At 35.1% G+C, this 27,055-nt stretch overlaps 1 protein-coding gene and 1 long non-coding RNA gene across 3 annotated transcripts in view; one reads left to right on the forward strand and one right to left on the reverse strand.

Annotated features, from left to right (window-relative positions):
- Positions 1-709: 709 nt before the first annotated feature.
- The window catches only part of ZDHHC17 (zinc finger DHHC-type palmitoyltransferase 17), a 101,414-nt gene continuing 75,068 nt past the window's right edge, over positions 710-27,055 (reverse strand). Inside the window, exons 9-17 of one of the 2 annotated variants that reach the window (XM_028531666.2) lie at positions 26,698-26,840; positions 24,956-25,056; positions 14,847-14,971; positions 13,738-13,800; positions 11,085-11,178; positions 10,206-10,289; positions 8,801-8,958; positions 7,980-8,074; positions 710-3,568 (exon numbers count right to left, since the gene is read on the reverse strand). In XM_028531666.2, coding sequence (XP_028387467.1) covers positions 3,430-3,568; positions 7,980-8,074; positions 8,801-8,958; positions 10,206-10,289; positions 11,085-11,178; positions 13,738-13,800; positions 14,847-14,971; positions 24,956-25,056; positions 26,698-26,840 — 1,002 coding nt within the window. In that variant the 3' untranslated portion in view covers positions 710-3,429. Of the gene's footprint in view, positions 3,569-7,979; positions 8,075-8,800; positions 8,959-9,537; positions 9,964-10,191; positions 10,290-11,084; positions 11,179-13,737; positions 13,801-14,846; positions 14,972-24,955; positions 25,057-26,697; positions 26,841-27,055 lie in introns of those variants that run through there. The other variant, XM_036018650.1, reaches the window with a different exon arrangement.
- On the forward strand, positions 5,709-7,984 carry LOC118499008. Its single transcript, XR_004901509.1, has 2 exons — positions 5,709-5,840; positions 7,714-7,984. It is a non-coding gene; the product is annotated as an uncharacterized LOC118499008 (long non-coding RNA).

Consider the following 27,055-nt stretch of genomic DNA (forward strand, 5'->3'; position numbering starts at 1 on the left):
TGGACTGAGCACCGGCCTGTGAACTAAAGGGTCGCTGGTTCAATTCCCAGTCGGGACACATGCCTGGGTTGTGGGCCAGGTCCCCAGTGGGGGTGTGAGAGAGGCACCCATATCACTGATGTTTCTCTCCTCTTCCTCCTTTCCTTCCCCCCTCTAAAAATAAATAAATAAAATCTTTAAAAAATTAATTACTGTTAGTCCAATATGAAAATATTTCGTACACAGGGTTCTCAATCATACCAAAAACAACCATGTGAACAGGAAAGGGCTCCTTCATAATTTTTACATTTAAAAGTTATTCAAATGAAGCATTCTTTGTCATGCATAGCTTCTCAAGTAATATCAGTGTTGGTAGGTTTCATTTTCCAATATTTTACTACAGTGTCTTTAAGTATATTTAAAACTTGGAGATTCACACAGTCCCAGAAGAACCTAATTAACTCCAAAGAATCCAAGCTTCTTATAGAAAACTTTATTCTTTATTAAAAAATAATAATTACACACATACACACTAATACACAAAAACTGTGGAGTTTTGTTTAGAATACCACCACCACCTTTTACTTCTGCCAATTTCTAGAGTCTTGCAACTTGAATCCTAGGCAACTCAGATATTATATATAGAATAATCTTTTCACATCATAGGGTACCACCACCAGTATTTCATCAACTTCTTGAAGTGAATCGAATGAAATAATAAGCAAGCACACACTTAAGAGTCAATATTTATTCTGATTAATATTTTACAAAATTTTGACAGATTTAATTTATGTAAGGAGATCTAATTTATTAAACACTTTACAGGTTTTTCTTTCCACAGAATAACATGGTAAGTAGCAAAATAATACTTGGCACAGTTATAAATAAAGAAAATATAAAATAAAAAATACCCATAGCTTAAGTATAAGGATGCTGTTGTACACCTATTGATATTTCAAACAAATTCCTGGGAACAACAAAAATATGAAGAAAATGAAACTCCAAAGAAAAAATTAATGTTCAGAGCTGAGAAATAAGGTCCTATTTGCTAAACGTATCCAATTAAGCTGATATGAACTATTTCCCAAAGGGTCACCTTCATATACAACTTTAGAGCTGGGTTAAGCTGGTTCCACACACAAGACCTGCAAAATAATTACACAGAGGGGACACTGCTGCATACCTGGCTCCTGCTCGTCTGACCATTTTTGAGTTACACATTTCACTGGTACTATGAGATGGTTAGTACTAAAGCATTAACATTGCTAATGTTTTCCATGTAATTATACATGGTCCCCCCCCCCCCCCATTTAACTGAAAGACATCTCTTCTGCACTGAAAGGAATATTGTACCACCAAAAAAGAACATGGTAACACACTCATCCAAACTAGAAAACCAGCACAGTCTTTGACTGTTAATAAAAATGTATTCAATAAAAACTGCAACCAAGTCTTCATGTGAAGTGGCTCAAAAATATAAAAATTAAAACAAATTCTAGGCTTTTATAAGTAATTGTGAATTTAAAAATTATCTAAAATTTGCCCCAATTAGTAGTCAAAACTAGCAGAGACATTTGTAAAGTTAACCAGTTTTTCACACTCTGACAAAATGGCACAATGCTATTGCCACCCCATGCCCATCTCTTCCCTTTTCAAAAAGAAAGTACGTATGCCAATTTTCTAATATTATCACACTCACATATACTAAAGGCAATCTTTCTGATGTGTGACTTATGGTCAAAGGAACTCCTATATAAAAACGGTACTTGGAAATACTGAACATCAACTATATACATTTTCACTGCTCCTCTTTACTAAGGCAAGGGGCGGGTATACCACTAGATTGCTTTAATACCTGTAATCTGCATTTTACAGGGAATACTAATTTACCAAGCATCAGACATGCAGTGGGCTTGCAGGGTATGCCTATTAACAGCAATATTGAACATCACTAGAAGCTCATTAGTTATCTCCCTTTTCTTTTGGTTGGATAAAATGAAATGAGCAGCTTTACACACTAACACAGACACAAAGAGAAAACTATCTGATAAATTATTTATATACAGATACACAATCTTTACACTGGCCTAGGGTCTGTCATCAGTCTGACCACCCTTTTCCCGCCCTCCCCGGGTCCGTTCCCTCTTCAGGTTTGCCACAGGTTGCTCGAACCACAGTTTGCTACAGCACTTAAGAGGACTAAACCGAGTCTCACTCTGTAAACAGTATTTATGGAAGCAGTGAGTAAATAGTTCACCACGAGTATGAAAATGCTGCAACAAAAATCGATCAGTGCATCGAGTTTAACAATAAAATATTTTTGAAATTGTTTCAGACGGCATTAACAAATTTCATAACATTCAGTATTGAGAAAATTGAAATAAACTTGGGGATTAAGTTCTTTCTGATAGGTCATGTTTTTAAAACCAGAACAGACCACTAGCTTTTCTTTTATTCCGATGTGCTATATACAGAGATCATGCTCCATCTTTAGCAAAACTCCATCATTTTGTCTATAATTTATTTTGCTGCTCAAAATTTAAAAAGTATATTCATTTATCTCTATTACTGAGAATTTTGTATTAACTAATTTCTTCTGCCTTTTCTTGAAAATACCTTAACTCTTAAAAATTAGACTGTTTGCACATCAAATTAAATTCTAATTTATGCTTTACTGGATAGTATGTGCTAGTATACATTCTATGAGGTGTATCATGCACTTAGTAGGGCTTTTAAGCTTGAACAAAATAGCATGACTTACTATACTCATGCAAGTGTTTTATTATCAGACCATAGAACCTCACAGCAAGGTCACTACAAATTATTTCACTGAACCAGAAATATATCAGGACTGCAACAGCTGATAGCAATGAAATGCTAGCACATTTTTTTTTTGGTGAACATTATTTTCTTGTGCCTTTGAAGACACATTACAGAGGATCCGTAATAAAACCACATGATTTCCCTCACAGTATTTACATGTACATCCTAAAATGTACATACTACTAGTCTAATCAATTTAAGACAACTTCCATGGAATTAAATGCAATACAATTAGATTGTACCATAAAATTTTGCCGTATACCATAAATTTAGTTTTAGCAAGACTCAAACATTTCTGATTACTATCTGTCAGCAAAATAAGTTCACTCTTTTTTTGTGAAAAATGTTATGAGACCAAAACCAACAAATTGAGTTTGTTGTGAATTCCCACATTAAGAACCACTAAAATTCTTTTCAAAACCTTTACTCTTCCCAGAAGTGGCAGTGGTGTGTTCTGTCCATGTTTAGTTTTGTTAACAAAAATGTTGAAAGAAAGACTGAATTTCACCGTTAGCCCTACACATAGCATGCTATTGTTCAAAGGATGTGGATTCGAGTGTAAGAGAGACGGACAGACACAATTTTCAGGCACCACTTAGCAATATGCTTTATACGATAAAGACGCTGCTACACGAGCTGGTACCCAGATCCTGATATTTGGTCATATTCTATCGTATACTGCCTGGTCCAGTCCACGATAACAGGGCGAAAGAGGCCACAGCATCGAAATTCAAAGAAGTCTATAATATTCCTTATACATCCATGGCTAAAAAACCCCCCCCAAAACAAAATACCCAAGAAAGAAAAAGAAAAAGTCTGTTAGTACAATAATTTAATATATAAGTTTTAACATGATTTTGGTGGTAAATATAATTTTTTCTAAACAACTCAGGTTACTTGCCAGAAAGAACCAGTTTATAACTATAAAATATATATGCACTCATGTTTATTCACAGTTTGGCCAACCCTGGTTTTTCTTTTCTCTTTTGCTAATTTAAGGGGTTACACAATTACACTTTAAAGGTACTCAACTTTGTATCTCATTCTTGTGTCATGTAATTTTTTATAAAAGCTTTCCTTGGCTGGTGGCTCTTTGGCAAGGAGACAAATTACATTCAAAATTAAGTAAAAGACAAAATAATTGCAAACAGCATGAATCTGGCAGTGTACCTAAGGTAATGATAAAAAAGGAAATGTCCAGGATAAGTTCAGGTAGTTTTGAAACTTTACGCTTTGGAAAAGCAGTCCATTTCACACCTTCTATAGCTACTGCACCTGTGGGAGAATTCTCAAAACTGCCCTGCTGACTCTCTTACTTTTGCTCTTAAAGGCTTGCTTGCTTTCCAAAAGCATGCAATAATTAATAGCACTGCAAAAGCTTTAAGGTGGTGAGTAAAACTGTTTTAAATATTTCATATAATTAAGAAACTACTGTTTCTTGACATCAAACTGAACTCCATTTTTTAAAATGTATATATAAAGAATAGGACAGTCTCTTCAATAAAGGGGGCTGGGAAAACTGTATAGCCACATGTAAAAGAATGAAACTGGACCATCTTATTATACCATACACAAAAGTGAATTAAAGTCTTTAGATTTGAATGTAAGACCTAAAGCCATAAAAACTCCTAAAAGCAAACATAGGTAGTAGGCTCCTAGACATTAGTCCTGGAGACACTTTTTTTAATCTGACACCAAAACAAAAAGTCACAAAAGTAAAAATAAACAAGTGGGAGTACATCAAATAAAACACTTTTGCACAGTAAAGAAAATCATCAACAAAATGAAAAGGCATCCTACTGAAAGGGAGAACATATTTGCAAATCATTTACCTGATAAGGGGTTCCTATCCAAAATATAGTATAAAGAAGCTATTTCTTCCTAATTGAGCATACAGCTCAATAGGAAGAAAAAGACAATCTGATTAAAACATGGACAGAAGATCTGAACAGACATTTTTCCAAAGAAGATATACAAATGGCCAAAAGGTGCATGATATGAAAAGATGTTCAGCATCTTTAGCATCTCAGCATATCAGCATCAGTAATCATCAGAGAAATGCAAATCAAAACCACAACACAATCATTATTATCAAAACAGACTAGAAATAACAAGTGTTGGTGAGGAAGTGGTGAAAAGGGAACCCTGTGTATTGTTGATAGGGGTTTAAATTAGTGCAGCCACTTTGGAAAACAGTACAGAGATTCTTCAAAACTTTTAAACTAGAACTATCATATGACCAAGCAATTCTACTTCTGGGTATTTATCCAAAGAAACAAAAACACTAACTTACATGTTCACTGCAGCATCATTTCCAATAGCTAAGACATGGAAACAACCTAGGTGTCCATTGATGGATGAATGGATACAGAAAATGTAGTACATACAGAGAAAAACAAATACCACATGCTATCATTTGTATGTGATAAACAAACAAACAAACAAACCCCAGGTCACAGATACAGAACAGATTGGTGGCTGCCAGAAGCAAGGGGTGGGTAAAATGTGTGAAGAGAATCAAAAAGTACAAACTTCCAATTAATAAAATAAACAAGTCCTGGGTATGTAACGTGCACACTGTGACCACACATAATGATACTGTGTTGAATATTTGAAAGATGCTAAGAAAGTAGATCTTAAAAGTTTTCATCACAAAAATCTCTTTAAACTATGTATGTTGACAGACATTAACTAGACTCATGTGGTGATCACTTTGCAATGTATACAAATATCAAATTATTACGTTGCACACCTGAAAGTAGTATCATACTACATATCAATTATATATACAGTTGGCATGTGGGAATTTCTGTGTCATTCAGAGGATAAATAACATGTACTGAAAAGTAGCTGCCCTAGAGCTTGGGAAATTTCCCTAAATATGAATTTCAAGTGACTGTATTTTTAAAAATCTTACTTCACTGCAATGGGTACATTCATTTTTTAATGAAAATTTTTAAATTGATGGAAAATTTAAAGATCAAATACTAATGTTACTAGGTCAATAAAGCTTGAATTGTGCAATTAAGAAAAAAGGAGTAGACTTCCAGCAAGATGGAGGAATAGGTGGACGCACCGTACCTCCTCGCACAACCAAGAACAGAACAACAATAATTTACAACAATGATTTGCAGTCATAATATCAGAACTGTCAGAGGATTTATCTAAATGGAAGTCGGACAGCCAAGAAGTTGAAGTAGATCCGTACATCCAGACTGGTAGGGGACGACGAGCCGAGCGGGCTCGGGGCTGGCGCGGGGCTGGCGTGGGTCGCCGGCGCGCGTAGGTCGGGGGAAATTTGGCGCAAAATTGGCGCCACAGCAATCTGGGGCGCCAAGAGCGCAGCGGTGCAGCGGTGATCCCTGAGTATGCAAGCAGCGGCTGGGGGAATCAGTGGGGCAGCGATTGTGGACCAGGGCAGAGCTCACGGCCCAGAAGCCCAGGGAAGTGTCTGACTCCAGGAGAACGAAACTGTGGCCATTGATCCCTCCTGTCCCCGCTCCCGCCCCTGCCCCCATATATAACGTCACAATCTAGCGACTGGGGCGCCCAGCCCCGGTGACCACCTAAGGCTCCGCCCCCCACCGTAACAAGAGCGACCAGACCGGAGGAAAAAAAAAATAAATAAAATAATAGGAGAGACAGGGAAAGACATAAGACATGTTTCCAGCAGAACAGATAAGTCCCCCAGGACTCATCCTTTTGAGTGACCAAGAAATAGCCAGTCTATCACATGCACAGTTCAAAACACTGGTGATCAGGAAGCTCACGGAACTGGTTGATTTTGGGTGCAAATTACATGAAAAAATGCAGATTACCGTAAAAGGGATGCAGGAAGATACACGGAGGAGAGCCAATAGTGAAAGGAAGGAATCTGAGTCTCAAAACAATACAGTGGACCAGAAGGAAGATAGAATCAACCAAGCAGGAAAGCATGATGAAATAAGAATTCAAAAAATCGAAGAAAAGCTTAAGACCATCGAGGACACCTTTAAACGTTCCAACATCCGAATTATAGGGGTACCAGAAGGGGAGGACCAACAAGTGGAAAAGTTATTTGAACAAATAATAAAGGAGAACTTCCCCAAACTGGCAAAGGGAACAGTCTTCCAAGAAATCCAAGGAGCGCAGAGAGCCCCAGAGAAGTTGGACCCAAGAAGAAACACACCAAGGCACATCATAATTACATTAGCCAAGGTAAAAACGAAGGAGAGAATCCTAGAAGCAGCAAGAGATAAGGGGACAGTCACCTACAAAGGAGTTCCCATCAGACCGTCAGCTGATTTCTCAAAAGAGACCTTCCAGGCAAGAAGGGGCTGGAAAGAAGTATTCCAAGTCATGAAAGACAAGGACCTACATCCCAGATTGCTCTATCCAGCAAAGCTCTCATTTAGAATGGAAGAGAAGATAAAGTGCTTTTCAGATAAGGTCAAATTAAAGGAGTTCATCATCACCAAGCCCTTACTTTATGAAATGCTAAAGGGACTTATTTAAGAAAAGAAGATAAAGAAAAGACATGTATAGTAAAAGGACAGCAAACTCACAATTATGAACAACCACACCTAAAGCAAAACCAAAAGAAACTAAGTAAACAACTAGAATAGGAACAGAACCACAGAAATGGAGGGCACATGGGGGGCTAGCAGTAGGGGAGGGAGGAGGAGAGAGGGGGGAAAAGGTATAGAGAATAAGTAGCATAGAATGTAGGTTGAAAATAGATAGGGGGAGGGCAAGAATAGTATGGGAAATGTAGAAGCTAAAGAACTCATAAGTATGACACATGGACATGGACTAAAGGGGGGGAACGTGGGTGGGAGAGGAGGTACAGGGTGGAGGGGAGTGAAGGGGGAAATGGGACAACTGTAATAGCATAATCAATAAAATATATTAAAAAAAAAGAAAAGAAAAAAGGAGTATCAGAAACTTATAAACAGTTAAGGTGATGAATTCTAAAGTTACGGTAAACTAACCAATGCCACGTCATGCAGACTTGAGCAGGAATTATAAGCTTTTTATATACTGCTAAGAAAAAGAAATATTTCTTGTTTAACATCCAGTTGCCATACCTAAAGAAAACATTTCTCTTTGATGTATTCACTAGATTAATTGCTGCATTTGGTTTAGTAAGAAATTTTGTATGCCAAGGGAAAATAATAAATTGATAAATATGTACATACTTGAATGGGCTTTCAATAGATGTTGTTGTGACTTTAAAGTGCTTGTATCTTCTGGCATTCATTCTTTCATTTGTGGTAATACCTAAACATGATATCTAAGAGATAAGGGGAAGCAAGATATTAACTCTCTCAATATTTAATGTACATAAGTTAATTAATTCTCAAGAAGACCAGAAAAATGAAGCCCGTTTTTGGTTTTCCATCAGTAGCTAGCTAAATGGGGAAAGTATTTTAAAACAGGTTACTTGGCATTGAGATGGACACTGTGTACACAGCCCCTTTAAGAATGAGCTTTTTAGCCCTGGCTGGCGTAGCTCAGTGGATTGAGTGTGGGTTGGGAACCAAAGTGTCACAGGTTCAATTCCCAGTCAGGGCACATGCCCAGGTTGCAGGCCATGACCCCCAGCAACCTCACATTGATGTTTCTCTCTCTCTCCCTCCCTTCCCTCTCTGAAGATGAATAAATAAAATCTTTAAAAAAAAAGATAAATATTGGTATTTGTGGGTAATAAAACATTACTATTAAAACAAACACAAAATTAATGGCATCAACCTAAACTCAGAAATATATCCAATTGGATGTATCTGAATCAGGAAAACCAGAAAGAAATAAAAAGCTCTGTCAGAAATTTTAAAATAAGAAGAGAAATTACAGCAAGAAGGAAAGAAAAGTAGAAAGGAAAAGCAAAATAAAACTATTCCTTGAAATGTAAGAGTGGGTGGAAAAAGAATACATTATTGTCTTTAAGCATGGAGTGAATTTTTAAGTTTTCAATTAGTACACTAAAGAACCATTAGTACACTAAAGCACTTGCACATACCTGGTACATCTGACACATGAGTAATACCGCCACCCACATGAAATGAAAAACACTGTTCAGAAACATCCAAAACATCCAAGGTGAACATGTGGCGATCTGGGTAATGTATGTCCAAAACCCATCCTTGGTGTAAGTGGTCTCACAGTGGAGGCCCCAGTCTAAAATCAGAATAGAGGCACTCATGTTTACTCAACGGTCATCCAGGCACCTGTGTAGACCACCACTTAAAAACATGATCCAAGAGTCTGGTTTTAATGAATGACTTTCAATGCACATTTTTTTAACAAGTAAGTGAAAAAACAGCAAATCAAAAGTGGAAAGAAAAGCAGCTAATCTTTAAAAAAAAAAAAAGAAAACTACTGTAACAATATACAGTTTTTATTTGATGGGCACTACAAACATGTATTTGAGGACATAACCTCCTTTTTTTATTAGATCAATAAGGGAGGTTATTCTTAATATCTGTGGGAGTTGGAAGACCAGGAAATCATCCTCCTAACACTTACTTTTTAAGCTGGGATCTAATAAATTTTTATACCAAGTACCACCAAAACCTGAGGCATAGTAACTAATATCCTTATTTAAACTCTTTCCAATTATGTTCTCAATACAATAAAAAGCCAAGATTGCCTCTAAGATACTAAACGTATATGAGCAAGTGAATGAAAGCTTAGTCTTAAAAGAGTAACTTCTAATACCTTTTAATATTCTCTAGTAGGCAATAATTATACCTTACTTTTCAAAATATTTCAAGTTCTCTGCAAACTTAACTTCAACTATCTTTTTTCAACTGTTTGGTAAGAAAGAGCAACTAGCACAATCATAACACCTACAATAAACTACTAGAGTAAAAGCAAGCAAGTGATGTACAAAATGTATGTATTCAACCCAGAAGCTTTTCAAAGCCTATTAAGCCAACACATTTTTCAGAGGACACACATATTAAAAGGTAATTAACTGATAATTCTGTTGCTTATACTATATGTTGAACATGTTTGCTAGTTCTACTTTTTTCTTTATGCTTCATTGCAGTGAGGCATCTCAACCCATAATTTTTAGTAAGAAATTTTTGTTAATTATGTTATCATAAAAACATTATCATATTTTTTGTTAATATGGAAAGTATGAATATGCAAACATTTGTGTTTTAAGAAGAGAAAAAACTGCCTTGGTTGGTGTGGCTCAGTGGACCGAGCACGAGCCTGCAAACCAAATGGTTGCCAGTTCTGTGCCCAGTCAGGGCGTATGCCTGGGTTGCAGGCCAGGTCCCCAGTAGGGGGCATGCAAGAGGCAACCACACACTGATGTTTCTCTCCCTCTCTTTCTCCTTCTCTTCTCTTCTGTCTGGAAATAAATAAAATCTTTAAAAAATAAAAAGAGAAGAGAAAAAACTAATTGTACTCACAAGAAATACAACCGTAAATCATCCAGCAGATCATAAAAAGTAGGAAGAACAGGTAGCCCATAAAATATCTATGGTTGCCTGCACCTAAAGAAGAACACAGAAGCAAATTTTTTTCAGCTAAGAAAAACAAACTGGAAACACACCAGGGGTGGAGAGAGATGCAGGGAGGAAGGGACTGTCATGACAGGTGTGATATGACTTAGACAATAATCACACACATTATTTTAGAAAATGTTCAAGAAAATTAATGTTTTAATTAAAGTCTTAATATAAGAATGCTTATAATTACATACGAAGGTGTGATGACTGCAATGATTATTCATTCTGAAGGCAAAAGAGTCCCAATGAACCAAGTCAGTCACAATTCTGAGCTTTAATGCTACTGTTTGCTTTGTGATGTTTAAAACATCCCTATTAGCTTTACTTTTATAATCCAACTTTTCAAGGGTCTCTCCCCAACGGAGTTACACAATCTTTGTGATGCTTCCCTACTGTCACCTCATAAAATCCCCAGGGCCCTCTCTCAGACCCTTCGGGGTACATCCTCAGACTACACCATTCTTGAGCACTAAAGTCTGCAGTTCTTATCTGTCATTCCTCTCTGCCTCTGCGCCTAACACTGTTCAAATATTTTCATAGGAAAAAGTAGGCACCGGAAAAATTGATAGAGAAATGATATCAATCTTTTCTAGATATTTTATAACTCCTCCTCCTTCTCAACCGAGTAATTGTTTTGTCAACCAGAAGATAATTAGAAAGACGAGGTGAGTGGAGTAAGGTATAAGAATGAACTTTACCTACTTTAATATTCTACTTCATAAATTATACCTAGAATGACTTTAACGAACAATATATTTAGAAATTACTAATAAAACTTACCTACACAGTTACCCACCCATGGGCAATGATGATCAAATTTTGCTATACAGCGGTTGCACACACCACAATGTTTGGACCTCACTGGTTTCCGTATCTGTTAATAGGTATGTTAAAAGATTATGAAAGGCACTATACTTTAGAGAGGAAAGCAGAACATTTATTTTCTCAAAATACAATTATGAAAAAATAAAGCAATATTTCGGGGGGGGAAGGATTATACCAAGGTTTCCAAAGGTAAAACAAAACAAATTTCAACTTCAACAACAAAAATAAAAGGATAAGGCTACTCTAGAATATAAACTCTTAAGAATGGACTAGAACCATTAATTTGTGAAAGTGATTAAAAATCAAAGCCCAATTTGCTGTTTGGATAAATGGCACAGTATTTAATTCCCTCAAATTTCTAAATAATAAAAACATCACCCTCTAGGCTTCTAAATGAAAACTTATTGTGGTTAATGGTCATGACATTAGTTGTTCTTTAATAAAATGGAATTGTTCATTAGTAAAAGGTCAAGTTAGAAATGAAATAAAAGCTTTTAAAATTCAAAATTATTTAATATGCATATTTCCAAAGTTAACATATCTAGCAAAAACCGTAAGTATACATATCTATTTCTCTTTCAGTGCCTCCTGAGATCTCTGGTTAAGGTACACCATGAACCCTACTGAAGGGCATGGCCATCTCTAAGAAAGTGCAACATGCTCAGGACGTTTAGGTAGTCCCTGTTTCTGGCAAAATAAAATGTAAAATGAACTATTCAGCTCCTGACAGGAAATAAGGAGTTCATGTTTATAATGTCTTAATGTTTTAACTATTGGGAAATGTTTCACTCTAAATTATTCTAAATCAGCCAAGTGAATACAAGAACCCAGTAGTAATCTTTGAAGAACTTATAGTTCCAATGCTGGAAACATGACAAAAACTAGGGTTACTAACCAATGCCAGAAACATAATATCCTTCGTTGGTGTTTCAACAAAAGCGCTGCCATTTAGCCAACAGTTTGCAATAAGGTTATATGCAATTCTGAGGTACTAAGAAAAAACCACAAGTGGCCTATGCAGTTCTTACATGTACTATTAGGACTTGTGGATCAAGGAAAAGGGCAAATTATTCTTTACCACAGACAATGAGACTACATCTATTTAGGAGAAAGCAGTAGGCTGTATGAAACAAATTCCACCCCCATTTCAAACCCTCGGCTACATTTCCCCTTTGGGAGTTCACCTGTCAATATTCTGAACTAAAGATGGACATAGGCTCCTGAATATAGTAGTCTCTTCAGTTCATTTACAAAGTAATTATTTTTTAGTAAATTCTGATCTAAGTGTGTCTTCTTAGGGACTTGCCTATCTATCAAAGTGAAGGATACCCATATCATGGCAAATACCTTTGTTGATCTGAATCATTTTATAATATGTAAACTTTTACTTTACGACATCAAAATACCTATTCAGAAGTACACAGCTTGCAATAACACATAATAAAATGTTTATGCTATGATGACAAATAGTCTTACTCTTGCCATTAAATATTTGTTTAACAATGAAACTGTACTGAGTGACTGAATAAGTTGTTTGCCATGTGGCAAACACAGCAACAACGCATGCCGGACTTTATGGGACAGATCAGTATTTCCACAGAACAGCAGACTATAAAAACATTCCATATGTTAATGCCAATCATGTAAATAACCCATTGTAAAGCATAGAAACAAAAACTTTTTTAAAGAATGCTTGAAAATACAAAGAATCTAGTCAGCACCCCAAAGTTGCTTCCAAAAGTACAGCAACACATATTTTGAATATTCAAAATTATGACTGGTCAAAGAATTCTAAGTAAAACAACTTAAAAAATATGGGGCATTTAGAGCTCAGTTTTAAAAACTCATTACATAACCCTAAACTAAGTTAACTATTCTATTATTATTCAAATGTTAAAACATTAGTTCAGTTGCAATGTATAACTTAAAAGTATAAAAGAACATTTAGTTTCAGGTACAAATTGAGGATATTTCAATTTCCATATAGAAAAACATGGTAACCATTATAGCAATTTATACATTTTTTACAAGAACTATAAACATTAAGCAGAAAATAGTTAAAACTAATATTAGTGTTATTCTATAGAAATTTGAAATCTATAATCAAATAAATAATACCATACTGACTCTGTTAAGTAAATGCTACTTAATTTCATACATATCTTTGTCTATGACCTCTTTGAAGATGACAATTTTTAATATCAGTGATTAAGTTTTTAAGATTCAAGTTGCATAAACATTCTAATACAGACAAATTGATGTAGGTAGAAAAATATCGTATTGGGACCATACTAAGCCTTTGATTTGAAAGACTTTATTACTTAGTTTTTATCTGTTGTTTACATTTTAAGAGACAACAAGAGAGTAAGAATGAATACAAATAAATGGCATCTGAATCAGAACTGTAGTCGAGTTCTATTATCAGGAAGAGTCAAGCACATTGGGAAGGAGACATCGTTTTACCATCTTTCCTCTTGTATCACTGATTTGGAGGGCATGAAAGGTGCTCAGCGAGAAAGCAACTGTTTTCCTTGTTCCCCACACCCTCTACGCTCTGCCACTGCTAGGGGAAGAGGGTAGACGGAAGAATGAAGAAAAAAAATACTACCAAACAGGTACTGCAGAATATACTGAGGTCCAGACTTCCTGTCTCTGCAAGTTCAACTATTGTCTGTGAATTAAAAAAAAAATATGTCTTATTCCAAACTGAATAATGTTCAACTACTGTGCCACCAATATCAATCAATAAATGTGACATTTATCTTTAATTAACTAATATTTTCAACTCAAAATCTTTTGTTCATTTATTTCTGCTATTTCATCACAGTATAAATATAGGAATTTTGTTTCTTGGATATATGAAAAGGCAACCCTAAACTTAGTTATGGGAATATACTCTGAGAATAAAACTAAGTTACTTACCCTAAGAGCTGGTCTGTATAATTTAATGATTAAGGCATAAAAATAAACCTAAGTCTTGAATCTTTAATATTGGGTTATGACTAAGAAAATCTGACAAACCAATTATTAGTAGTAATGTCTGAGGATACTATAATACTATAACCTTATAGTAGCAAACTCTATGTCGCCTAGAAAAAGGGGGATTAGCCCATAAGAACATACATGCCTGTGGTTTAGTCCCTTGTAGGCAGAAATAACCCATCAGGATTTGTTGTTATCAGAAACTGGATAAAACAGCTCTTAAAATAATCCAACTGCCTCTAGTCCAATTCTCTACTTACACGATTATCTTTAGATTATAAATCTGGCTCCCTAAGTACTAGTGAGGGTTATCTTGGATTGTATATACAAATATTTCAGTTACTGGGACAATATATCTACACTATCAACCCACTGTAAAACCATTGCATATTGGCCTTCCAATTTACAAAAATATTCAACAAACATTAACTGAATGCATACTATTTGCTGAGGGGCTTACACGGGTACTTAAAATACTGTGTTCACCCCTCAAAGCAATCATAGTAGCCTAACAAACAGGAGCAACACGAAACTATAAAACGCCATGGACCTGTAAGGACAGGCACCACAAAAAGAGCAACTATACACCTGGTTTGGTTTCAAACTTCTTTAAATTCTAAACAACAGATTCTTCCTTTGTACGCTAATAATATCTGCTGCAACTACTGATAATTTGACATTTATACACTGTTTACATGTGAAGCACCTATGACTAGTTAGATTGTATCTTGCTACCTTTTTCTTTTGCTCTTCTGTAGCTTTAATTATCCCTGGATCTGATTTCCAAGATTTCCCAAAATTGTAGAAAAGTGCAACACTATTGGCAAGGAATGGAAGATGGATAAATAAAAAGTTGAGATGTACCTAAAGTTAAGGAATCTAAAGAGGAAATAATAAATGAGTTTACTCTTTTAGGTAAACTTATAATCCATAAAGTTTTACCACAAAAAAAACCCCACCTACCAATCAAAACCTACCAGATGGTTTATTTATTACATCAAAATAGGCTATTATATGTACAATACAATCTAGTTTACCTACTATAGCAAAAGATACATTTTCCATATGTCCATAACTAAAAATAAAAAGTAAAAATGTGAGTTCTTTATAACCTTTAACTCAGGCAGGCTCATCCAACACTTCTAAAGTCAGTGGTGTGGTGACTGTGGGGGAGGGTGGGTGTGGAAGTGGCTATGGGGGGATAAGTGGCAATGAAAAGAAACCATAAAACCATGATTTAGAAATATAAGTCAGTGACTACATTTTACAGATTCATTGAAAACATCATTTTAACAATGATTATTTCTCTTGACAAAAATGAACAGACTTCTCATGTTATTATTAACATGTAACTTTATTTATATGCATTAAAATCCTTATTTAGCTATCAAATACTTCAGACATCACACCCATGTATTTAAAAGATTGCTTTCATATTCTCTCCATTGCCTTTTTTGAAAACATTCCAGTTTATTTTAATTTTAGAAAAGATATTTATAAGGTTGCTTAAAAAAGAAATAGTTTTTCTATGGTCTTATTTTTCTACCTAATGAAAATATAAAAAATGTACTAGGCATTTATAAAAGTAAGTGAAGAATCGAAGACTTTTAAACAACAGGAAAAATAAAGCTGTGTGTTGTTAGAACACATTTCTGAGACACACTAATCTGGAACACTAAGATTTCATTTTCAAGATTTTATGTATCATACAATAATTTTATAATATTTTTGGACATTACCACATATACACACTGTTTGCATTTCTTATGAAGTACAGAAAAAGAACTGCTTCTTGAATAGTATAACCACATAAAATACAGGAGAAAAAAAAGGGAGGAGAAAAAGAGGTAACTACTGTCACCTGCCATATATGGAAGTGATTTGTCTGGATTTGTCTGTCTCCAGTCTCCTATTTCTCCTAATGTTCACTATCTTTACTTCAGAAAATGCACCAGTACATCCAGAGGAGAGTAAACAGGAAGTCAAATTTTCACCTGTTCCAATAGCTGAAAATCTCTTGAGAATAAAGGTGAATAAAGGTATGTGCAGAGAATACTGAACCCTGGCATTTTTCAGGGGCAGTACCTTTACTATAACAGTTTCAAAAAGGTGCTAACATGTAACTAAATAGGTCAGGTTCTGTAGCCTGGATGATATTTGCAGGAGGCTAACTACCAGCTCAATAAATGACTACATATTTGAAAGAGATATTCAGGAATTAAATACCAGAAGAACTGAAAGGTTTTTTTGTTTGTTCTTTAAAAGTAGAGATTAACTTCAGGCCAAGATGGAGGCATAGGTAGAAACCCTTTGCTTCCTCACACAAGCAAAAGGAGGGTAATAACCAATCTAAAATCAATAAACAACCAGAAGTGCCAGAAAATCAAACTGGATGAAACTCCAACAACCAAGGAATTAAAGAAAAAATTAACCAGAACAACCAGACTGGTAAGAACCCATAGCACGGTGGCGGACTGGCTGAAGGCGAAACTGAGACTCAGAGCTGGCTGTGGGCTATGGTGGTTGCCTCCGTGGGAGAAACTCCCAGTTTCACATGAGAGTCCACTGGAAAGTGCGCTAGAGACGAGCAGGCGAGCTGCACTGTTCCCTCTCTGGCCCCTCCCCAACAGGCAGCACCCCAGCACAGCAAAGAGGGTTGCCATGCCCTGGTGAATACCTAAGGCCTCATCCCCTTACAGGTTAACATGTGCACCAAGACAAAGAAATATGGCCCAAATGAAAGAACAGAGCAAAACTTCAGAAAGAGAACTAAGCGATGAGGGGATAGCCAACCTTTCTGATGGAGAATTTAAAGCCCTGGTACTCAAAATGCTCTTCAAATGGTAGTTTGAACTTAGCTTCAGCAATAGGTCAGACCAGCTAATTTTTAAAATTTACTATAATAGCCACTCTCTATAATGCTATGGTAGTTTTTCATAAAGGTTTAAAACTTTTTTTAAAAAATCCTCATGTAAGGATATTTTTCCATTGCTTTTAGAGAGGAAGGGAGTGAGAAAAACACTGATGAAAGAGAGAAGCATCAACTGGTTACCTCCGGTACACACCCAGACAGTGGACCAAACTAACAACCTGCGCATGTGCCCCAACTGAGAACTAAGCCCACAAACTTTTGGTTATGGGACAATGCTATATCCAACTGAGCCACACTGGCCAGGGCTAAAACAACCTTTATTTTTGATGAAAATCAGAAAACACTAGAAAGTATAAACACAAAAACAATAATCCTACAATCCAGAGATAACTTCTTTTATTTTTTGCACTGTGCATTTTTTATCACAATTGGAATCAGAGTGTATTTATTAACATTAATAAAATAAAAATCACACAATCACCAACTATGTCCCATTTAAGCAACATAAGCACTCTATGATAAATCCTGCTATCTTCACTTTATAGATGACAAAACTGAGGCAGAGGTTAATTAAGGAGTCTAAGGTTACAGAGTGAGTCAGAGATAGAGCGGGTATTAAATACCAGGCTCTTGTTATCTATGCTATTCTGCCTCCACAAAGTGCTCAGTGGAATGTCCTAGGCTATTAAATATTACAAAAACAGTATCTTCCGGTTGAACATTTTTAAAACTTGATATATATTGTACACTGTCATGTATTTCCAGAAAGATAAACCAATTTATAACGCCATGAGCAACATGGAAGGTTTGATTACTGTCTGCATAGCATTGAGTAAAGAAAAAAAAATGTTGCCAATTTTAGAGGCAAAGGAAGCATTATTTTACTTACATTTTTATGCTAGTCTTCCAATTAGAGATAAATATTTGTCATAAATGTTTACAGAATCTTTTTTTATCTTTAACTCTTTAATCTACTTGAATGTTATTTGAATGCCTGCTGTGAACTGCAGCTCCAACTTTCTACAATACCCAACATAATGAACCAAAACCAGCAAATCAAACCATCTGCCCCACAAAATACCAGAACTACATAAAGGGGACAAGCCAAACTATGTCATAAAGGGCAAAGAGTAGTTCAAAACAGAAGACGATTATGGTAAAGTCTTTAGGAGGCTGCTCTGCGTGGTGCAGGCCCAGCTCCCGCTGGGAGATGCACAGGACCCATGCCCACAGATAGGTTTTCCCATGGGGAATCAGGCCTGCCATGTACCTAGGCCGCTATGAGTCTTGCTTTTTGCTAAAACACCCTCACCCTGAATTGAGGACATTTAATGCAATTTCCTAAAAACCATGCTAAACCTTCCAAAGATGAATGTAACCTGTTCAGCTACTTTTGCCTTTTCATTTGCAAATATCCCTCTTCTGTGATGCGATTACCAGCATCCTCTCCTTTGTTTTCTGTATAAGGTAATCACCTAAAGTGAGCCGGTGCATAGTTAATGAGGACCTTCTTGTAAGGTGCCCAGTAAGACAATAAAAGCTCATTGGAGCCAGGGCCAAGGCTTTTGCTCCCCTTGAGAAAAAAGCCATGCTGTCCCTTTTCCTCCACAGGACTCTGTAATCCGTGTGAATTTGTCTCATATTTCATCCATAATGATGCGGACCTCACGAGCCGGGGTCCGCATCAGTAATTAAGTTTAAATGAGGTCATAAAGGTGAGACCCTAATGTGACAAAAATGTGGCCATGTAAGAGAAAGAAAGAGAAAGATCCCCCTTCTGTCTGCCTGCCATGTGAGGACCTATGGAGAAGGTGGCCACTGGTACACCAGTAACATCCAGGTTGATACTGCAACTGAATGAGGGTAGGGCATGTTGGAGCAATAACTTCTTTAACAAGCAAAAAAGAAGATACCACACTCTCCCCTCACATCATTCATTATACACTGTAGTCAAGTACACATGATAAGAACTTACATAAAAGATCACCTTTAATGAGTTGAGAGAAGTTTTGTACATGTAAACAAAAAATATATATACAAAAATATTTATAGGCTTCTTCCAGCCAAGATGGAGGGTAGGTAGATACACTTTGCCTCCTTGCACAACCAAAAGAAGGACAATAACAAATTTAAAAAGAAAAAATAACCAGAACAGCCAGAAAATTGAACTGCATGGAAGTTCAACAACCAAGGAGTTAAAGAAGAAACATTCATCCAGACCGGTAGGAGGGATGGAGATGGACAGCGGGGGGGAGAGGACAGGCAGCAAGAGGACGGCTGAAGGACTGGTGGTCCCACATTTGCATTCGGTAAACCAGGAGGAATAACTGGGAAGTGAGACAGATCATGCAACCCATGGTTGTGGCATCAGGAAAGAAAGCTTCAAAAACCTCTGGCTGTAAAAACCTGTGGAGACTGCAGTGGCAGGAGAAACTGCCAGTCTCATAGGAGGATCTGTTGGAGGGACCCACATGATCCTAGAATGTACAAAAACCCACCCACCTGGGAATCAGCACCAGAAGGGAGCAATTCACTTGTGGGTAGCGGGGGAAGTGCTGAAAGTGGGGTGCGAGCTGAGTAAGAGGCATTGTTACCACTCAGGCCCCTTCCCTGCATACAATGCCACAACGCAGCCAAGTGGGCTGCCCCGCCCTGATGAATACCTAAGGCTCTGCCCTTACAACGTCACAGGTGCACTGAGACAAAGAAATATGGCCCAAATAAAAGAACAGACCAAAACTCCAGAAAAACAACTAAGCAATGAGAAGATAGCCTCATTGCAGATGCAGAGTTCAAAACACTGGTAATCAGGAGGCTCACAGAAATGACTGAGTATGGATGTAGAATAAAGGAAGAAGTGAAGGCTATACAAAATGAAATAAAGAAAAATATATAGGGAACCAACAGTGAAGGGAAGGAAACTAGGACTCAAATAAAAGATTTGGAACAAAAGGAAGAAATAAACATTCAACTGGAATAGAATGAAGAAACAAGAAATCAAAATACTGAGGAGAGGCTTAGGAACCTCCGGGACGACTTTAATGTTCCAACATCTGAATCATAGGGGTATCAGAAGGAGAATAGAAGGAACGAAAAACTGAAAACTGATTTGAAAAAACAGTGAAAGAAAACTTCCCCAATCTGGTTAAGGAAACAGGCATACAAGTCCAGGAAGCTCAGAGAGACCCAAAAAAGTCTGACCCAAGGAAGAATACACTAAAACACACCAAAATTAAATTACCCAAGATTAAAGATTACAAAAGAATCTTAAAAGCAGCAAGAGGAAAGGAGAGAGTTACCTACAAAGGAGTGCCCATAAGACTATCAGCTGATTTCTCAGAAGAAACCTTACAGGCAAGAAAGGGCTGGAAAGAAGTATTCCAAATCATGAAAGGCAAGGACCTAAATCCAAGATGACTCTATCTAGCAAAGCTGTCATTTAGAATGGAAGGGCATATAAAGTACTTCCCAGATAAGGTCAAGTTAAAGGAGTTCATCATCATTAAACTCTTATTATATGAAATGTTAATGGGTCTGAGAAAAAGAAGATAAAAACTACAAATTGTTTTTATCCAACCCCCCCCCCCCCACAAAACTACAACAATACAATGACAACAAACTCACAACTATCAACAACTGAACCTAAACAAAAATAAAAACAAACTAAGCAAACAACTAGGATAGGAACAGAATCACAGAAATGGAGATTACATGGAGGGTTATTGGGGGGACAGGAAGGGGGAAAAATAGGGAAAAATACAGGGAAAAATAAGCACAATTAGCAGGTAAAAAATAGACAAGGGGAGGTTAAGAATAGCATAGAAAATGGAGGAGCAAAAGAACTTATATGTATGACCTGTGGACATGAACTAAGGGGTGGGGGAATGCTGGAAGGGAGGGGGGTACAGGGTGAAGGGGGATAAAGAAGAGAAAAAATGGAACAACTGTAATAGCATAATCAATAAAATATACTTTAAAAAGAGAAAGAAAAGAGAATATTTATAGCAATATTGGTGGTCGTGATTGGAAACCTAAAAATAGGTATTAGGAAAGGTATTAGAAAGAAACTAGGAAAGATACACAGAAAATTGAAGAAGTTTTAAGAGTAAACTATAGAAAAAATGCTTAAGAGGAAAATGCATAGAAGAGAATGGTGAAAATGATAATTTTGCACTCTCTTCAGTTTTATATGTGTAATCATCCCAGACTCTAGAGTTTTTTGTATCTATCTTGAGTTCAAAAACTTCATTGACCTCAAAAACTAACTGAAAATAATTTATTTTTAGACATAAAGGATTTCTAATAACCTATTGTCAATATTTTAAAAGTAGTTCTAACCACTGTTCACTGTACTGGCTGTGACAGTGAATTTTAGATTATTATAAAAGAAGCACAGTCAACACAATTTTCAAATACATAAATGACAAGAAACAAGATAAAATCACTCATGAAATTAACACCCAGAGATAATCACTGCTAAAATTTTACATGTACTCACTTCTAGTTCATATAAATTGTGTATTTTAAAACTAGAATCACTCTGTAAATAACATTTAGTATTTTTTCACTTATATCTTAAGTATCAGCCCATATTATTAAGTCTTTAAAAAGCATTTTTAATGGCTATTTTATCCCATGCCATATGTAGTGTAACTGATAAAACTATCCTTGAATTAAGGCTGGATATTTAGGTTGTTACCATTTTTCTCTATTATAATAGTACTATGATAAACATCCTAGTAAATAAATCTTTTTTATTTTCTCCCTGATTACCTACTTATGAGTGATTATGAGAGCAAAGAATATTTTTAAAATTCTTTCTAGAGGTTGGCAAATTGCTTTACAGGAAGGTTTACTAACCTAAAATTATGTTTAGGGTATAAAGACATTGGAAGACACACGGTAGCAGTTCAAAAGGCTAGGTTCTATACCAGACTTGACAATCACCTACCTATGGGACCTTGAGCAAGACACACAACTTCTGTGAACCTCAACTTACCCATCAGTTAGAAAACAGCATTGCACATTTTGTTTTTCTTTCTTTTCTTTTTCACTCACCCCACCCCAACCATCCCCACCTCCCTCCCCTGATCCCACCAACCGCCTTGGTTTTGTCCATGTGTCCTTTTTTGGTTGTTTCTGAAAACCCTTCCCCCTTGATGTCAGTGTTAACGAATCAAAAATAAATATTAAATTTGATGTTTAAACAGAAACACATGTAAAACAAGCTTATGTAGTGACTGGCTCACTAGAGGCTTAGAGGAAGCTAACCCTCTTTTTCCCCTAGCAGCAATTGGTATTTGGAGTGACTTTGTGGAATGTAACTACCATGAATAATGAAAATTGACTGGAATTCTCTTTTTCAAAGCTAGTCTCATCAGCTTTAATTACATACATAGCCCTTAGTAGTATAACAAAAGTAACAGAAGCAACAGTGGGGGAGACCGGGGTCAGCAAAAGAGGTAGTCCCTGACAGTTGCTGCTATTTTATCTCTGTACCGTAATCATTCCCTGTTCCATGAACTTCATGGCTCTTTCCTGTCTAAACCTAAATATTTGTGTGTCCACTACAAATTAATCTGGGCTCCTCACTATTACCTTCCTTCAGGTTTTTTGAGCTTCTCTCTCTGGCCTCAGAAATTTAATACTAGAAAACAAAATATATAGCTCTAAACTCATATAGGATCTAGAGATATGGTTCTTTTACAATATAGAGAAGTATAAAGGGTTTTTTAAATAATCAGAATTTAAAGTTATTTGTGATTCATTCCACACTCCATCAGTAAGATATACACATACACATTCAAATATGTAAATGTACATTTAAAGCCCACTGGGGTACAAACTTAAAAAGTCACATATAAATAACAGCATGGACTTACTTAACACTTCTTATACGACAGGTATATCTTTATATTACATTCATCTTTTCAAGAATTCTCTGAGACAATACTATGATCAACCCTCTTTTATAAACAAGCAGAAAACTTAGTATTCTCATGCTACAATTTTTATTTGAAAAACTAACATGTATAATTTATTCTGTGCATTTAAAAAATGAATTGTATTATTCAAATAGGGCAATGAAATAGACTTGATTGCTCTAGCCTTCCCTTCAAAATCTACCTCTCACATTTCCAACTCCCAAGCTGTGGTAATTTGCAAAGCTATTTTTTTCCTGTACCAAAATAAAGAAAATAAATTCAAATTATACTAAATAAGAAAGTCTGACATAAAGTTTTCATTATTTGGTAATTCACTAATTTTCCTGTTTTTCTCCACTTACATGCATAACAGATTAAGGATTTAGCAACAGTCTAAAATTATTTTAAGATGGAAATCTAATATTTTTCTTGAACATAAAATTTACTGTCCAATTTAGGAAATAAAGTTAGAAAATATGTCTGGAATACTGAAGTCATTTCAGAGGTCAGTGCTTTCTTTAGAAATTTAAAATAGATGAGGTAATGAAAATAAGCAAATCTGTTTTACTCATACTAAATATCGCAGTAAGACAAATCTAAGGTTTAATAATAAATCCTTTAAGAACAATTTTTATGTCAGAGTATAATTCAAGGACAGAATGAGCTAGTAAAAACTGTCACATGGAAAAATTTCACTAAATTAAGCTAAGTATTTTAAATATTTTTTAAATCTTCACCTGAGGATGTATTTATTAGTTTTAGAGGGGGAGGAAGAGAGAGAGAAAAAAGAAACATCAATGTGAGAGAGAAACATCGACTGGTTGCCTCTCATACATGCCCTGACCAGGAGACTGAACCCACAAACTAGCTATGTGCTCTGTCAGGCAATCAAACCAGCAACCTTTTGGTGTATGGGATGATGGTCCAACCAACTGAGCCACCCAGCCAGGGCCTGAGGAAATATTTTAAAAGTACTATAGTTTCTGAAAACAATCATATACACTATAAAAATATAACAATTACAATGTAGCTACAATTGTGCCTTACTCTCAGAAATAAAATAAGCATGTTTTGTTTTACAACTAAAATACAGGACAACTGAACAAAAAGAATACAGTATTAAAACATGCAAGGCTGTGAAATGAAACCAGGTATTAATTACAATCATTTAAGTCACCAAAAACTTAATCTATGTAAAACATATTTATATACTTTATGGAAATATTTTTAAAATGACTTATTAACAAAACGTACATTTATGAGAAATGTACTTTTATTATAACAATCTCCTGACTGGACTTTTCCTATGCAAAAATATCAGAAGTTGACACTGACCTTAACTTTTTTGACATCCACACATACACAAACATCTACGATTTGAAATTATATTACTTCTTAAAAGTATACTACATTGAAATAATTTATTGACATTAGCAAACATTTGAAGATTTGGCATTACATGCTTCTAATGAAGCACAAGAGAAAATTAACTGTTAGCTACCATAGCAAAATAATGTTATGAAATTAAGAAAATATTTAGAGAAAATAGTTTGATACTAAAACATAAAAACCACAGTTTAAAAGCAAGGTTTAGAATATGTGTTATAGAATCTGGTAAGCATGTGTTTTTATTCCACCTATACCTGAGACTAGTTGGGTGGCCTTGGACAAGGATAATATTCTAACCTATTTAAACCTAAATTTTCTCATTTATAAAATGGAGATAACACTAACATACAAGATGCATATTAAGTGATACAAAGTATTTAAGAAAACGACCTTTAAATACACAATAAACAGTAGCTATTATTATTATTGGTATTATTAAAAGTAGTTTTCAAAGGCAACCTAGTCAATATGTAACATTTTAAAAATATTTACTACATATTTATTGTTCTAGAAATACCATTCATACTTATTTCTCTAGAAATATTGTTTTACTGTTGCTAATGGTGAGTAGTTCAGTGTTAATGTTAAATTATTATGAAACACTTATTTAAAAAACAAATAAAAATTGCTTATATAAGACTTTTATAACCAAAGGATATCATTCCAAAACCAGAAAAACCACGTCACATACATCCAGAATTTGGTTGCCAAATATATTCCAAGGGGCAATGCACTGTGCATTGAATGATCAAAAAAGGACCTGTAACAACAATAAAAAAATGTGAAAAAATAATTTTTAAGAAAAAATAGAAAAGAAAAAAAAGTTACTAAAAAAGGAAAACTTCCTAAGTGCCTATTAGCAGTATAATGGGTAAATAAACTGTATATTTATGCATGGAATGTTATGGAGCAATAAAATGAACATTCTACAACTTTAAAAAAGGACCTGTAAAACATAAGTTTTATAAAATTTGAGTTATATATTTCATTATGAAAATGAGTATTTACATATCTAAATAAAAATTACATGTTTTGCATGATAAACTCTGGTTTAACCAAACTCTAGAAGTCCAGGATGCTTAAATACCAAGGCTGTTTTCATAGTAACCAACAATAAATGAGTTCACAGCTGACGACTCAGTGAGATTTTGAAGCTCCTTATTTAATTTACCAAGAGTTAAAATTATATTCTACTATTTTTCAATGTCAAAATTTCAGTAAACTCTTATGCTCTTAGTCAAAAATTCAACTGTAGTAATGCTATCATTCAGCATATTATTCACTGATGACATGTTATAATTTTGACAAATAAGTATAAAGCAATTTTCAAGTTGTTCTCTATACATCATCATTATTTCTCCTAACCTACATGCTGCTATTAAGTCTTCATCACATCTTTTCAAGTAAAATGAACTGCTAATTTAGTGGAACTCACATTTAGAATTCAGGAAAATTTACAGCATTTAGAATTCAGGAAAACCAAGTTAATTATTTATTATATTATTAATATATTAATTATATTATTAATAAATTTCATCAAAGTTAAGCAGGATCAACCATCCATGTAAGCAACTTAGAAAATCTTGGTGAATTCCTGTTTATAACAGCCCTCAAAGCTCCTAGGAACACTTAAATTAGATTAATGACCTAGACTTAAGCCCCTTCCTAAGAATTAACACATTAATACACTGCTGGTCATTCTCATCTCTGTGTAAATTATTTGCAGAACTCTTGCTTGAAACTGAAGTAAAAAAACAAAGTACTAAAGAAATGAATGGATGTTAAGTGACATGTTCTGGATCACAGACACCTGCCTAGGTTTGCTAGATGGGCAACATCAAGGAAATGGGATCTGGGCAACATTAAGGTAATGGGATCTAAGGACAGAAAAAAAGAGAAATGATCACAATGTTTAAAGAAAAAAGGGAGAAGAAAATACTAATCTAAAAAAACTGAGTTTACTTCATATGCTTACACTCTACCTTGCTACTAAAATCAAACCTCTTTCCTGCATACTGCCTGTAACCAAAGAAAAAAGAATTCCTATGGAAAGGTAAACAAAGTAACTCAAGTATTGTAATTACCTAAAATTAAACAATATATAGATTACATTTAGAGTTCAATAAACCCAAGTCCACTTTTACTGAAATGTTTTAAAACTATATTTTAGCCTTAAAAATTAATACTAGACTGTCACTGAAAGCACCTTTAGAATCAGTTTAACAATGTTAAAATTCTTAAATATCTCACATATAAATTTGCCAAAATTCTTTAACATTGAATGAAAATCAAACATGTAACATAGAGTGTTCTGAACATATAAAACAGTAATTTTTTATATAGCAGGATCCCAATTATAATGTTTCACGTTTAGTTAAAAATAGTTACAAATGTCACTTACTTTGAAAGAAACTGTACTGTAGCCCAAACACCACCATACATTAGCCCTTTAATGAGCCAAGAATCAATATTTAGGTCTGCTATAAATCCAACCAACCAAATAACTAGGAAAGGAGTTCCTAGCATTACTTTCTGTCGGAAGTCCTGTACAGAAAAAAACAATTAGTCAGAAAGTTTTGCATGTTTGAAGTAATTTCAATGTGAACCATTATTGTCTTTGTGAAAACATGCGGCAGAGTGAAATTCATTCATCCAAATATGCTTACTATATGTACAATAGGTATTATTCAAGGTGCTAGACTCTGTCTTCTGGAAACAGACAAAAAAAAAAACCCCGTAATTTAAAAGTACTTTGTTAA

Source organism: Phyllostomus discolor, chromosome 2 (assembly GCF_004126475.2).
Source record: "Phyllostomus discolor isolate MPI-MPIP mPhyDis1 chromosome 2, mPhyDis1.pri.v3, whole genome shotgun sequence".
Lineage (NCBI taxonomy): Eukaryota > Metazoa > Chordata > Mammalia > Chiroptera > Phyllostomidae > Phyllostomus > Phyllostomus discolor.